This window comes from Solanum dulcamara, chromosome 5 (genome assembly GCF_947179165.1).
Source record: "Solanum dulcamara chromosome 5, daSolDulc1.2, whole genome shotgun sequence".
Classification (NCBI taxonomy): domain Eukaryota; kingdom Viridiplantae; phylum Streptophyta; class Magnoliopsida; order Solanales; family Solanaceae; genus Solanum; species Solanum dulcamara.
This window is the reverse complement of record NC_077241.1, coordinates 2,056,396-2,072,512: the sequence shown is the minus strand read 5'-3', so window position 1 is coordinate 2,072,512 and position 16,117 is coordinate 2,056,396. Positions and strand designations below refer to the sequence as shown.

Genomic DNA, 16,117 nt, shown 5'->3' with positions numbered 1-16,117 from the left:
TAAATTATTGAATTAAATTTTATTACTTATCGTTATTTTTCTTTTCTTGATTACTTATTTCCTAGAAATAAAATTTTCATCATTTACACATATCATGTGGAAAATTGAAATTAAAATTTTGTTAACAAGGAAAAAGACGTTTTTTAAGGAATTAAAAAATAAAATAAAATAAAAAAATTGAAAACGGAGAAAGTATCATATATTGTGAACGACAAATAATACAATTGATAGGTGATAATGATGATTACTAGACTGAGCGGTGAATGAAGATAAATGTTTTGGGGTAAACAAATTTGGAGTGTAGTAGTATTATTGATTGGGGAGGGGGAAGGGAGCCGAGTAAAACAAGTCAACGAATTATTGATCTATTCCATATAAAAATATATATAGAGAGATAAATTCATTCTCAAATTGATATTTTGTTTATTTATACAAATTATAAACTATTCTCAAATCGTTAATTCGATAATTCAATAATACTTTGTCTATTTGAGTTATTCATTAATGCAAATGAAAAAAGGGTATTTTGTTACCAATTAAAATAGCATTAAAAATTTAAAATAAACACTAAAAACTCTATTAATATTTCTCTATTAATATAAAAAATTTAAAAGTTCAAATAATCAATTTACAAGGTGATAATGGACCAGAGGAACGGAGAACACCGAGGAAACCAGCCGGAATATCACCGGAACCCTCATCCTGCACCGCCGAATTGGCCTTCGGACAACTCTGTCTCTCGCAACGACAAAAACTTAGACAATCACAGAAGAAACTTTCCCGGCGACGGAAACCACTACAATCGCCGGCAACATCACCAGCATCATCATCGGAATCCGAATTTTGAGCAGAACTTTGGTGGTTCTGCGCCTTTTCCGGCTCGTAAGAGGCCTTTCGATCAAGCAAGCTCTGGTACAAAGCATTGTTCTTCTTCGCACGATTAAATAATCTCTCATTCCTAATTTGTTTGGCACTTTTGCTTGTCGTGATGTGAATTTGATTAACTTTTGAATAGACTTGATTATTTTATTTTTTTAAAATTTAGACATGTGGAAACTACAGTAAAGAGTAGGCACGTCCAAGATAAATGAGAATAAATCACCTGATGTTTTTTGTATATGCTTGTATTTTAACCTGAGGCGTCATGGTTTTTAATTCACTTAGTTGACCACTAGGCTACATCCTCAGGGGCAAAGAGTATTGTGAGTTGCAATTCACCTTGTACAAAATTGATGGAAAGAAAAGAGGCATTCTAAAATGTTGGTTAATTCACTTAGTTGCATTTCCGGAAGCAAAAGAGCCAAACTTTCTAAGACAGAGGGGGGGGGGGGGGGTTGTATTTTTACTGAGTATTTGTAGCAGGATTTCCCAAGTAACACTGCTGAATTTTGTTTTTTAGACTTTCTGGATTGTGGCAGTTTTGTGAAACTCTATGTTGTAGGAGTTCCAAGGCCAGCGGAAGAAGAAGATGTAAGTCTTATAATTGATTATTCGGAAAAATGATCTCTTTTTTCCATGTTATGTTGCTGTTTAGTTGTATTGACAAAGTGGGATTCTAAATGTGCTATTAGTTATGCTTAAGAGCGAGACTTAAGGATTTTAGTAAGAGCTTAGATAGTAACAATAACAAGAATTACTACTATTTGTCTTGACCCCTAAGTAGTTGAGGTAGACCATATAAAGCCTCTATACATTCTGCTTCAATTAGCTAGCCATTCATTCGAATACCTAATAATTGGTTTTCAAGACAAATTAAATGTTTATAAATCTAGAGATCCTCGAAATATCACACCTAACCTACATTAACATACAAATCTCTAACCAAATGAAAATACTCCTGGAGGACACACTATAGGTAATGTATGTTTGAGACAATGAATTACTTGAGTATAGTCACACACACATCTTGCACATATTTTTTAACACTATCACACACACATCTTGCACATATTTTTAACACTAACTTGTTGTTTACCAATGGAAGCTTTTTTACTTATCAAAAAGACAAAAACATGTACCAACAACGATTAAACCTTAATCGTAAGTTGATCACTTTCTCTTGTTTTCCTGTTTCTTTGGAGGGAGTGATGTCTATATATTGACTTTCTGTTGTTCATTATTTACTCCTTTATCTTTGTGAATTCTACGTGGCCTATATTTTACATAGATACTTCATTTGTCTTGGATTAACTGCATCAAATGGGTTTTATATAGTATCTTGGTATTCAATTAAAATCAATCAGCACCACCTCTATGCCAAAGTAGTAGGCGTCAACTAACGTTTCCAAATAATATGTACTGAAAAGTATAAATATCCATCCGTGTGGGTAGAATGGGTTAACCACTAGCTTTGGTCCAACTTTAATATGTACAGGCTTTCTCCTATCCAATTATCCAGTTATGCTCCCTTTCACTGGGATGTTTAAAATTTGATTTTTCATCACTCAAGTGCTTGCAGATTCCATGTTTGACTGTGTTCATTATCTGGGTATTTTGAAAATACTCCTACATATTAATACATGTTCTTTCAATTCAGGTTAGGTCTGTTTTTGCTGAACATGGGCATATTGTTGAGTTTGTTCGTCTCACGGATAAAGGCACCGGTCTGAGGAAAGGTAGAGGAATGTTGTAACAGTTGCAGTTGCCAGGCTATCTGCCTAGTGTACTAGTTGTAGTTTACATTGGTGGTGTTGCTTAATCAAATGTCCTGCTATCTTCACTGGGTTCATTCAAAGCAGTTAAATGCAATTTAAACATTGTGGATCATTTAAATTACCAGGATTTAATTATTTTTTTCCTCTGTGAAACAACCGCTCTACCCAACCAAGGTAGGAGTAAAGACTACGTACACCCCACCCTCCCCAGACCCCACTTGTGGGACCACTCTGGGTTGTTGTTGTTTATGTTCACTATATTCCCTGCACATGTATCATCCTGGAAGTATAATATTATCTTTTTGATAAGTATAGCTATCAGAATAACACTGAATATTTTTCTTTAAAAAGAACAAAAATGAATAATGGTTTACTCTGCAGAATGCTGTTTTGTGAAGTATAGAACGTTAGATGAAGCTAATAGGGCTATTGGAGCATTCAATGGTCGATATACTTTCCCTGGGGTTAGTTTCCTTCTCTTTTATGAAGTTAAAATGATTTACCCTCTCAAGAAACTATTGATCTCCTCTTACTCGGTTTGTATATATTTCTTGCTTGCAGGGGGAGTTCCCCTTAACAGTTAGGTATGCTGATGGGGAACGTGAACGTCTTGGTAATTGTTTTGCTGTCTCTGTTTAAATTTATAGAAAATAATATAGTTATCATATGCTTTGTCAAATTTTAACTAAAGCTAATTAGAACCCTTCCACTATTTATATTATCCACCAATCTCATTCCCCTCCTGCTATATTAAGCTTCGTGTATGACTGCAATTTTATTTTCCAGGAAAACACATAGTAAGGATAAGACTGTATTAAATCAGTTTCAAGAAGAAGGATAAGACTGTACTAAACAATATTAAGAATAATAGTAAACAGACTGATTCTTGGGAAGTTCAAAATATTTTTGTTGAATTGACATGGAATATTTTCTAAAGTGTATACAGTCTGAATTTTCAGTTATCTCGTTGTGCCTCTCTGTGTTTGTTTCCAATGCTTTATTATTTTTATCTCCTCTTTTACCTCTTTTTTCTCTTATTGTAGGAATCTTGGCTGAACACGCTCAGAAACTTTATGTTGGTGGTCTGAGGAAACAAGCTTCCAAAGAAGAAATTGAGCTTGTATGCTTCACATTTATGCGTTTAACCAAGATATCTAGACTCTATCTTCCTTTTGCTCCTTCATTTTTCACTGTTACTCTTTGTTCAATTTGTCCATTCTCTGTGCACGCGCGTGTGTGTATGTGTGAGAGAGAGAGAGAGAGAAGGAATCTGCATGTTTCATGCTTCAATTTTTGCATCTATAGATAATATGTATCAGGCACAAACTCAATCTTTTGTGTACTTAGTGCCATTGGATGAAAAGCAATATGTAGCAACTACTTCTGCAGTTTTGTCATTATTATGGGTTTATCAATTGTAATTTTCATCTAGAGGATATAACTGATAAAGATTAGAATTTCTCCAACCCACTTTTACCTGGCACATTTTTTGATTTAGGATATAGTAAAGCATGTCATAAACTATGCCAAATAACAAGCTTTAGAGCCCGTTTGGATGGGCTTTAAGTTGGTCAAAACCAACTTAAAGCCTTTTTTTAGCTTTTGGACGTGTTTGCCTAATGCTAACTTTAAGCCATAAAGTTCTTAAAGTCAGTCAAAAATGAAAAGTTAGGATTCCTAACTTTTTTTTTCGAAGTGCTTAAAGTCATTTTCTTTGACCATAGAAATTACTTTTATATCCCTTATATTTTAACTAAATTCCCAAACTACCCTTTTTATTCTTTTAACCCTAAAATTCACATCATTTTCCTCATTTAAGCACTTTTATCCAAACACTCAACTGCTTATTTATAAAAATAACTTTCAGCACTTCAAAGTTCTAAAAGTTCTAAAAGCACTTCATACATAAAAGTTATTTTTTTTAAGCCCATCCAAACGGGCTCTTATTCCGTTCTCATGTTTGAAAGATGAGTTCATAACATGATATTATGTTCTCCTATTAGTCAATGCTCATTTCATTACCTCTAAAAATATTGTATAAAGTGCAATTAAATCCTTGATCTATATACACTGTCAAACAAAGTCACAGATAAGAGATGGTACTATCTGTTTCACTTTTGAGCCAATGGAAAAGTTTTGAGTTTGTATGTACGCCTTTGCTGGCAGGTATTTTCTCCATATGGGATTGTTGAAGAAGTATACTTTATTGTTGATGAACTAAAACAACGCCGTGGTATGTAACAGCCACTGTCTTCTCTCATTATTATTTTGGCATCTAATTTGCAGGAGTGTTTTCATTTGGTAACAGTTTGCAAAGATGCTCTCTTGCTGAACCTGGTTTTAGACATGCTTCTTTGTCTCTATGGCTGCTTCTCTAGTTGCTGCCAACAGCTGGTTGTACATCCTTCTTAGTTTTACCAATCAAGTGCTTCTTGACATGTTTGAATAATGTAGTTGCATTTGCTATATTTGGTGCCATGCTCATTATTCATGCTGCCTCTACATAAAAATAATGTCGGCACACCTACTTCTGGATTGTTTATACATGCTTTGTATTTCAAATTTTTCTTCTTGATGTTGATATTATTCTTGCCTTGAAGGAAGTGCTTTTATCAGGTTTGCTTGTAGAGACATGGCAGTTGCGGCAAGGAATGCGCTACATGGAACCTATGTAAATGAAGTAAGTCCGTGTGTTAAACCACTAATGTATATTTCTGGTCTGATCTGAAACCAAATCTCCTTTCTCCATTCGCTTGTGGTTCAGGTATGTGAACACCCATTGGTTATTCGATTTGCAGATCCTAAGAAGCCCAAGGTGGGAGAGTCGAGGTGTGCATCATTCTTTGAATTTTTTTTTCCTTTATCTTTGAGACTTTGAATGGATCAATTGTTGCTAGTTTAGGAGTACCTCTTTTTGTAGGATGAGTCAATTACTTTTGCTGAATAAACAAATTAGTAGTAATTTAGGATGAAAAAGTTAAACACAAATTTAAGAAACTAGAATGGAATTGATACTCTTCTCTCCTACTGTGATATCTGAGATTCTCTCGATTGAGAAAGCTAAAGTGTTTATGATCAGTGTTTTAAAAGGCTTTTTCGGGCTCGTAGAACACCCTGAGGCTCACATGTGGGGCGTTGTGAGGCTTACACCCCAAGCACCTGGTTTGGAGCCTTAAGCATGCCTAATGTTTGGGGCTTGCCCAACAGTTCCTACGCAAATCATGTGTCTAATTCCTAATTAGCAATGTTGACCCTCAAAATTCTTTAGCAAATGAATGATAAAAGTTGTATTCTCTATTGGAATTATGAATTTCCGCTGTCAATAAAGTTATTTACCTTATAAAAAAATTCATATGATTGCTTATGTAGTTTTTAATTTTTTTTGTAAGTTTATGCTTATTTTGTTTTTATATAAAAAAGTAAAACATTAAATATTCAAGGAACTTATGTCCTGTGCCTTAGGTCTTATGACTCACCCCACGTGTGATGAAATGCTTTGTCTCAAGCCTCTGTCTTTTATAAAGCTGCTTCTACTTCCCTCAGGCATCTTGTCCAGCATCTCGTATATTCTGTAACAAGTTGCTATAGATACTTGGTTCTATCTGACCCCATTCTATTTATTCATTCAGTTCTCTCCAGTGCATTTCTAATGCAAGTCCTGCTCTGGTCAAAGTACATTAGACTAGCTTTTAGTTTATCACCTCTTGTATTTTTATTTGCTAATTGCTGTATCTGGAACTTACATCTTGCAGGGCTCAAACCCTTATGAATGAGCAATTCAATGGGAATATGGCAGCTAACCAGTCTAATCACCAGAGTCCAAATCAGGTTATTGTTCAATATTTTCGATTAAGTAGATGCAACATGTCGTAATACGTGTTTCTTATGTGATTACATCTAATTTTGTGCTGTACGAGCTGAATCTTTTTGCCTTTTTGAGAAAGGATCTTGACCTTCTTAGCCCAATGCAAATGATCTTGCCTATTTGAAAAATGTGCAAGTCCCATTACAGAATTACCAATGAAAGATACTAAGCAAAAAAAAAAAAAAAAAAAGAAGATGTTTCAAGTATCTGTTTCATTTTGCAGACTCCAAATAACAGATGCAATCCTCAGACAGTTTTCAGCACTCGTGTTGGATCAGATAATGTTTTGCCATCAGCTGCATCTTCTGTCAATGCAAAATCTTTAAATGCTGAGATGTTGGAGTCTATAGATTGTGAATGGAGTGACCATATCTGTCCCGATGGAAACTTATATTATTATAACTGTGTAACGTGTGAAAGCAGGGTAAGATTTCAGTAGTTGTCCAATTTTTTCCCCACTTGATCTCATGCCCCTCAAAATGCAATGAATACCTGAAAACATGCAAACAGTGGGAGAAGCCAGAGGAGTTTGCACTTTATGAAAAGAAATTAGAAATGCTAGATCTACAGCAACAGGATCAGCACAATTTAAGACTTACAGTCCGCAACACTCCAGAAGTTTCTCAAATGCGTCAGGTACCTTCCTTTCATGCAGCAATTAATGATTTTTTTCAACTTGTTTTTTACTTTTGTGGTAAAGGTTTTCTATTGGATGTCTTGGATTTGATTTTGTGCATGAAACTTGAAGGTTTTCATCCGTTGATTAATGAAACCTTGTTTTACTACATTGGTGAATCTTATATTTTATTAATTTGCTTGAAATAGGTCATTGACCACTTTTGCATTGGGAGGTTTCGTGAGTTTAGTACTTCCATAAGATGCTCTGAACGGCATAAAATGTAAAGCTTGAACACATATTTCTGGAAGTTTTTTTTGCATGATATAATCAAATATGAAGCCGTAGAAACTATATGTTTGGTGCATAATGATGCATTGACAAACTAAAAGTTATCTTGTTAGGAAACCTGGAAGGTTAGAGGCGGACAACATGCATTTGGGCTGCAAATCACCCTCTCTTGTTTTTCTCCTTGGTCTAACACTCAGTTTTGATCTTACCCAGATTTAAGATCTGTAGAGGAAATGAAATACTATTTTTACATTTTCTTTTGAAAAGCATGTCAGTTTGTACTATAGATCAAGGGAAAGGTATAGCTTCTGAGAAAAGAAAATTCATTCTTTATCACCTTTTTGCATCTTTTTCCCAGTAAACTTACGTCATTAACATCATTTTGCATCCATAAAAGTACAGATCCTTCACGAAAATATCTACCTGGAAACAAAAACCAAGATAAAGTAAAAATAGTTGAAAAGGGATGGAGCAAGATTTCCATGCTGACAGAAAATGATTTTATTGGGGTGGCAGGATTCTGTTTTTCTTTTTCTTTTCATACAAGAAAATGCCTGTAATATCAGTGGCTGCTTTAATGTTGGTTGATATTACCTCCAGACATTGTTCTGTCACAAATATATTCTGTAAATAGCCACACATTATATTTAATATGCGGCCACAACCATTTGTGAAGAAAGCCTTATGTGTAAAGATAACTTTAGCTACTCTATGTGGTTCCTAGGGATCTCCTTATTGTGCCAAACAGAGTATTTGCAATATAGCATCTCATCTTTTGTCGTGTATTCATGATCTGTACTGCTACTGAGGTAGTTATTCCGAGCAACGGAGGCTACTTTCTGGAATCGTAGAAGTCAAACATTTGGGAAGATAAAAGATATTAATGGTGTCCTTATGCCTAACTTTGACAATCTGTAAAAAGAAAATACTGTGGATAATGTTTGGCTTTTTACTTCTCATTCATCTTGCTACAAAAGCTGCTTCTTCTATGAATAATCATGGGCTGTTCTTTTGCATGTGCTCATAGGCATTTACCTAAGAAGTTTTTTTCTTCAAATTGATTTATGGAGAAATTATCCTTAAATGTCAAAGTGAGACTTCCCGGGAAAGGGTTTTTTTCAGAATGTTTTTGTCGTTGTGAAATTATAACCTAAAGGCTGGGTTTTGGAAAAGCTGTGAATTGCCATTGCTTGCACTTTGGAGATAGCAAAAAAAGATTGTGAAACAATAGATTTTCATATATTATAGTGAAATAGAGACCTATCGAAAGCGAATAGTTAAGAATTTCACATAGCTTCAGAAATTCCAATAGTCTAGTTACAGTTGGAATTAATGATATGCCCTGGTAAAAGTAGTGTGTTATTTAGGGCTCATGTTCTGTGAGCTAGCAAGCAAAAATGGACATATCTTTACACTTCAGCAGTAATAAGAATGAACTAGCAACTAATCCAAATTAAAAAAAAACTCTTATCCTTTCTTTTTCTTTTTGTTGATGGGAAATTCATGTACGGTTTTTAATTTATTTTATAAGATAGGTTATATTTTACGTAAAAAGAAGTTACCAAGGACATTCGGTAAATTACAAGCAGAGAGATTCTGGGAAAGCTGTTACATAATCATTGTGCCATGTAGGAGAATTTGGTATTTAAAGTGGGAGAGGGTAACAAAATATTTTTTTGGTAGGACAAGTGGATTGGAAAAGAGTGTCTAAAGTCAGTCTTCCCAAATCTCTTTACATTCTGTGCCAATCCTGATACTAAAATTGCTGAGATCTGGTCCCCTCAAGGATGGAATCTCACCTTTAGGAGAAATCTAAATGATTGGCAAGTGGATAGAATTGCTGAACTGCACTCAGATTGGGTGAATTCACAGGCCTTACTATAGAAAAAGATGGTATAAGATGGGAACACGACTCTGATGGCAAGTTCTCTGTGGGTAGACTGTACAAGAGAGAGATTATGTCTCACTCAGGGGGAATTCTAGGTCCATGGAAACAAATATAGAAGTAAAACATCCCAACCAAGGTGAAATGCTTCACCTGGTTGGTCTCCAGAAGGGCATGTCTCACTCAAGAGGCTTCCAGATTGTCTCCAGATGTTTTTTTGTCATGAGAAGGATGAAACTAACAGCCACTTATTCCCACTGTAGGATTATTGTTCAGGTGTGGCACATGGTTCTCAGCATTTCTCAAGAGCCCTGGGTGATGCCAGAATATACTGCTGATCTTTTGAGCAGTTGGATGAGAAGGGGGAGGGGGGGGGGGGGCAACAAGACCCAAAAAAGATGGTGGTCTATCGTACCTGCTTGTGTCTGGTGGGCTATTTGGAGAGAAAGAAACCTCAGGTGTCATGAGAATATTACTAACACTATTCAGAAGGTTAAAGAAAATTGCATTAACATGTTGTATTTTTGGTGTAAAGAAGATGGTATAGAAGTTGGTAGATTTCCTAGGATCTATGTAATTATGAAAATAGCTTGTAACTTTTTGGAGGTAACCAGCATACCCTTAATGCTGAAGAATACAACTTTACCTTTATCAAAAAAATAATAATTTATTGTACAATTATACAAATTACTTACGTAACTGAAGATGGCCTAAAATTCATCATTGGATATGTTCGAATGGATTAACTTCAATTATACACAAGCAACTGAATATAACGAACGAGCTTGAAGCTCAAGGTTGACTTTTTACCTAGATTAGGATGTAATGACAGCAGAAGAAATTTATGTGTATCTGTGTTTTTTTGCAGAAAAAGAATGAGGGAAGAAATGGACTCTTATAAGACTATAATTCTAGTCGGGGGTGAATGTTGTGTGTATGTTATGAGTTCATGTGACCAGTGATTGGGTCAGACGCTGTATATGTGTTAAAAGAACCACTAGATAAGTACAAATAATAGATTTCTACAACAACAACATATCCCGTGAAATTCCACAAAGTGGGGACTGGGGAGAGTAGAGTGTACGCAAACCTTACCCCTACCTCATGGAGATAGAGAGGTTGTTTCAAAAAGATCCTCGGTTCAAGTGAAGCAAATCAAAGTATTAATGAAAAGGAATACTGACAGTGAAGAAAACATAGCAACTATAGGAAAGCAGTGCAGAGGATACAAGCAAGGTACGGTAACATCAGCAACATCAAACTTAGTAAATCAAATAGATTGTGGCAGAATCCTGTTCTTAAACGCATTAACTTCAAATCCTGAATCCACTGCTGATTCTAGTTAGTATATAAAAGATAATAGAAACTTAATATTGAGCCTTAAAAACTTAAAAACACTTGGGAGGAGAAAACATACTTGCATATCTATAGAAGGTGAAGAGGATGTATCATGGATTTTTAAAGCAGATTTTGTTATGTAGACAATTGCCTTTGAGAGGATTCCCTGAAGTACTTGGATTAGTTGTGCTATCAGGTTAAAAAGTTGGGATATAAGAAATAGTACAAATAACATAGCGGAGGTTCAGATTAATAATTAGAAGTTGGATATTAAAAAGAAAGTGACAAGGTAGATCGAGCAAAAGCAAATTTGAATTTTTGACCACACAGGGAAGATTCACCAAAGTGGTCCAAAAAGGTGTGTAAATGTTCACTCTACGGTAAATTGGTCTCAACCTTATTAGATAGTTGAGTGAGTAGACTCTACTCTCTTTGGGAATAATCTCTTTTTTTGGTTATTGAGTGCAAGGTGAGAATGAACATGTGAAGATTCATTCCTTTCCTATTTCGTGAGGTACTACTAACTTGAAAAGCATCATTGAGTAGCAACTGTAAAAGATGACTTAAGAAAAGAAGAGGTTTAAATGGATCGGAAGCCCAAAGAACTATATACCTATTAAAAGAATGATAGTATGGCTGTTAATGAAGACAAGTTGAAAATACAACATACAAAGTTGTCATAAAGAGATCTAATTAAATGACCTGTTAACTGGTGATCATGGCTTTCGATAGAGTTGAATGAAGAGAATGTCATATTTGATGAGAATAAGGCTGACCCGAGTTCACTTGTGCTAGTGAATTCAATTTCCTCATGTTAGTGATTTTGCTCACTCAATATATTGAAATGGACAGACCATGAACTAACTATTGGAAGTGAAGCTGCAGCTCATCAATGTGTAAACTAGAGTTTCCAGTTAACTATAATGCAATTTTTTGGATTAGAATTTGAGTGAACACTTTATGCCAAGTTCCTCTATATGATTTTCGATCTATAAATATATTTGGCCAATTATTAGCACTTTCATCTGGATATTTGCATATTTAGCATCTCAATAATTGCTTTTGGAACAAAGGAATTATTCAGTCTGATGATCTTATACGTGTTTTTCTGAATTTTCAGGAACTCGAAACAGCTAGTTCAGCGGTTCCTATGGGTTGTGTCTAAACATTGCTTTTCATTTTAGAAGTTATTAGAACTAAGTGTATGGTATCAGACATTGCACATTATAACATTTCAATAGTTACCTTTGGAACCAAGTATCTGTTCATTCTTATGATATCATGTGTTTTCTGAATATTCAGGAACTCGAAACAGCTAGTTCAGCGTTTTCTCTGACGTGTGTGTAAACAGCATCAATCTTCATTTTAGAAGTTACTGGAACCGGAACGGGAACGTATGGTTTTGGCTTTTCAGTTACAAGTGATATTTAGCACTGAAAGGCAACATTTCTGAATACTGGGTTTCTTGTGTGCAAATTTGTACTTACCTTTCAATTGCTAGAGATTTACTGTGAGCTTTTAGACTGTTAGTGCCTTTCCCCAGTGGGGAGAAAATATGTTTTTGTATAGTTGTACATTTGGTCCAAGCTTTAGGTTTTTTCCCCCTTATTCTTTGTGTTAGGACTGTTTGAACATGGTAAGACTTTGTAAGTTATATTTTTTTTCTCATAAACGAAAATCACCCCACAAGTTGTGAAAATTATCATTTTTTAAAATTCTTATCAGTCTTACTAATTAAGCAAAACTAAAGCCCTGCATTTACAAATTATATATCTTTATGTTCTTTTTATGAATAAATGTTTGCGATTGTAAATATAACACATAATTTTATATAATTTCACTAGTTAATAATAGTAGTAATTAATTATTTTTTAATATAATATTTTTACATGGTATAGACAAATCTGTTTATGCCAAATATGAGTTGTTGTTTTTTGCAAAATTTAATGATGGATTGTTTTTCACAAAAGTAAATTAATGGGTCAAGTCATATTTTCTTTTTAAAAAAATAAATTGAAATCACAATTCGGAATTTACTGCTTTTCGGAGAATTTGGACCATGATCTCAAAAAGCATGTCCAGATGCTTATTTAAAATTATTATACTAGTATAGATGTTCAGGTAGCCAAACTTCAACTTGTGTTGTATTGAGGCATAGTTTTTATATGGATATTAAGATAAATAAAAAAAAAGGCAGTCCGGTGCACTAAAGCTTCCGCTATGCGCGGGGTCCGGGGTATATTAAGATAAATGTCAAAAATATATTTAATTTTTTTTTTGTTTCATACATAAATTATTAAAATTGTGAGTTTCATATCTAAACTATCACTTATTAGTTTGAGAAATACACTTCAGTGATGTGTGTAATACACTCTCTTTATTTTTTTAAAAAACTTTGTCAAATGGCATTCCACATGGATAAAATATTCCACCTTGATAAAAATTAAATAAACTATTAATATTAGTTAAAAGTTAAAGAATGAAGTATTTCTATCCCTAAAAATAGAAATTATTTTTTTTAAAAAATAAATTTAAAATATTTTTCTCACGAACTCCACCACCTCTTCCCCACCCCCTCCCACCATAATCCCCGTCCTTTTATTTTTTAAATTTCTTTTATAAAATATGTTAAAAAAATTTATACTTCGCCCCCTCCCCCACTCCTTCCTAAAAAATATATTATTTTTATTTTTTAAAAAAATAAATTATACCACCTCATCTAACCCTCCGCTCTTAATTTATATATATATTTTTTTATATATATTTTTCTCATTTTGTGTTAGATATGTATATATATTTTTAGGAAAACATTTTCTCCTACTTGCGTATCGAATATAACAGAAATAAATTATTATTTTTTAAAGAAAAGTCTTGTGGCAACTTAAAAATCAGTTCTAAGCTTGCCTTAGCCTAGTGCTACGTCCTACTCCTACTCTTTGCTATACCACTGCGAGGAAAAGGGGTTTTGATGCGTGGATTCCCTTGTTACAGTAATGCACTAAAACTGCGCAGTCAAGCAGGAGAGGAAGAAAGTGCAGCCTAGTCTCTGTCCGTGGTGAAGCGTTTGGAGTATCCTACTTTCACGCAATTCACATGATTCAATAAGCAATCGATATTTCACGATCAAGAGTGTAATACTCTTTGTAGTAGCAGCCGAAATATGGTCGAAAGAAAAAATCTCTATTTGATAGGGCTTCTTCCTATACCTATGAATTCCATTTACATTGGAAGAATCCGTTGGGTCTTCCAATATCAATAGGTTGATTGTTTCGCTCCTGTATCTTTCCAAAGAAAAATGTTTTATTCAGTGGAGTGTAATGTGATAGTTTTTTTTAAATGAAAGAAAGAGTATAGTACACATACCATGATAAGAGTAGAATAAAAGAGAGAGATGTGTTTCTCAAATTAATAAGTGATAGTTTATATATGAAACTCACGCTTCCAATAGTTTAGGTATGAAGCTAAAAAAAAAAAGAAATAGTTCAGATGTGTTTTTAATACTTATCTCATGGATGTTCAAATACCTTTTTTGGTCTTTTGAAAATAATTAGACTTAACTTATGCTACTTTTTGTGTCATGTCCTGTCTAAGCTCTTCCTATTCAAATCAACGAATGAACCTCATATATTTTGTAGATAAACTTTATAACTTAGCCATGATTAATCTATACATATTCTTGTCTTAATATGTGGCTATTAAAGTTAAATTGATAATTGAAATCCTAACTCTATCATTACCCTTTAAAATGACGTTTTATTTATTTTTTAATAATTCAACAGGAACTAAGTCAAAAACATAATCGGATTAGGGAAGTATCACTTGTACAAAATTCAAAGTAATTATATATATAAAAATTTAGAATCAAAGAAGATTTTTCTCCCAATTACATAAGAACAAGTCAAAGCCATACAAATCACCTGTCTCTTATGGAAAATGTAAGTGTGGATTTTTTTTGTGATTTTTTAAAATAGTAGCATTTACAATTTTATTTTATCAATTTAACAATTATATAAAAATAAAAAAATAAAAAAAGAAGTTAAAACGGGGTTCACGTTATACAATATTCTATTAAATTGATACAAACGTAACATTCCATCCAAAAATTATTGGATAATCATTTTTTCCTAGTCAAATAATGATTATTAATTAAGAGTGAGACATATGCTAAATTCTAATATAAGATTTCGATATTTGATTCTTTTTCAAGTTGAACAATTTTCCTACTCGCAAAGCGCCACAGATACAATTTGATTCAATTCAATAGTTTTTATTTAGTTTTTTGGTATTTTTTTCATATGAACTTAGTGCTTTCGGTATGAAATGTAAATTTATTGGTAAAAACTATGTACAATTATGATAGATAGTATATACGACTTCATAAATTTTAAAAATTAACAGTTTTGAAGATTAAAAAAATAATTAAAAATTAAACTCATAGAACTTAAATTCTAAATTCTCCTCACTTAAAATCATCGTTCTAAACTTTAAAATCATAAAATTGAAATACTAGCTTTGACTCTGAACATTAGAGGGTAAGATAGTAAAATCACTCTTTGTCTCGCCATTGTTTATATATTAATTAAATAATGGAGTTGAAAATGATTTTTTCTTGAGAAAAATAGTGTTTACAATAGTAATTAAAAAAATAAGTTTTGCCTAGATCAAATTTTTGATATTTTTGCTTGAAATTTGGTCTGTCAGAGCCAAATATCTGCAATTACGTATTAAATTTTCAATATATATGTGTAAAAAATTTTCATACATATATGTTTGAAATCAAAAATAACTTTTCTGAAATTTGAAGTACTAATCTTCATTTTCGCTAATGTTTACAAGCTTTTCTACAAATACCCAAATAATTTAAACTCACATTTCATGTACTAATTACTTCTTCAAACATACAATAACGTTATCTCTATTAACACAAAATTAGGACTCACATTGCACTCAAAAATAGATTCAAAATTTAAAATAACACATTCACTGTCATATATATATAAATATATATTGGAGTAAAAATTAATAGGATTTACAATGACACTCTTAAAATCAACATTCTTAAATCAAAGAGTTGGGCGGAAGGGGGAGAGGGGGACTCGCCCTCCATTCCTGGTTCTCCGGTAGTTGGATCATCTAGAACCACAAACCAAAAACCAAGAAAAGGTTTTCATTCGATCAATGAAACCAATTATACTTTCACTATTGTGGACCGATTTTCGTAAACTCATAGATTTAAGATTAGATTTGGTCCTGACCGCAAAAGATAAAATATATTCTTTATAGTAATAAAGCTTAATAATATTATTATTTTTCTTTTTTTAAAAAGGAACTTTAACAATATGAGTCCATTAGAAGATTAGAACATGGTTAATACTAAAGCTAAAAAAAGAGAGCATCTGATTCAAAGTAAAGAAGCACATTTTGTCCACTTAAAAAAGAAAAGAATCATTCTGTCAGCAAGAAACAAG

The 16,117-nt window shown here is 33.2% G+C and overlaps 1 protein-coding gene across 3 annotated transcripts; it reads left to right on the top strand.

Moving 5' to 3' along the window:
• The first annotated feature begins 571 nt into the window (after nucleotides 1-571).
• LOC129888721 (flowering time control protein FCA) lies at nucleotides 572-12,348 on the top strand. 3 transcript variants are annotated; one of them, XM_055963702.1, is made up of 14 exons: nucleotides 576-912; nucleotides 1,400-1,470; nucleotides 2,537-2,615; nucleotides 3,036-3,118; nucleotides 3,216-3,267; nucleotides 3,698-3,774; nucleotides 4,821-4,887; nucleotides 5,255-5,334; nucleotides 5,419-5,483; nucleotides 6,407-6,482; nucleotides 6,743-6,943; nucleotides 7,030-7,155; nucleotides 11,770-11,851; nucleotides 11,952-12,348. In XM_055963702.1, the coding sequence occupies exons 1-13, from the start codon at nucleotides 642-644 to the stop codon at nucleotides 11,812-11,814; spliced, it is 1,293 nt and encodes a 430-aa protein (XP_055819677.1). In that variant the 5' UTR covers nucleotides 576-641; the 3' UTR covers nucleotides 11,815-11,851; nucleotides 11,952-12,348. The 3 variants fall into 3 exon arrangements, with proteins under 3 accessions (XP_055819676.1, XP_055819678.1, XP_055819677.1); XM_055963701.1 differs by lacking the exons at nucleotides 11,770-11,851; nucleotides 11,952-12,348 and adding an exon at nucleotides 9,575-9,674 and having other exon boundaries at nucleotides 572-912; XM_055963703.1 differs by lacking the exon at nucleotides 11,770-11,851 and having other exon boundaries at nucleotides 573-912.
• Nucleotides 12,349-16,117: the final 3,769 nt, after the last annotated feature.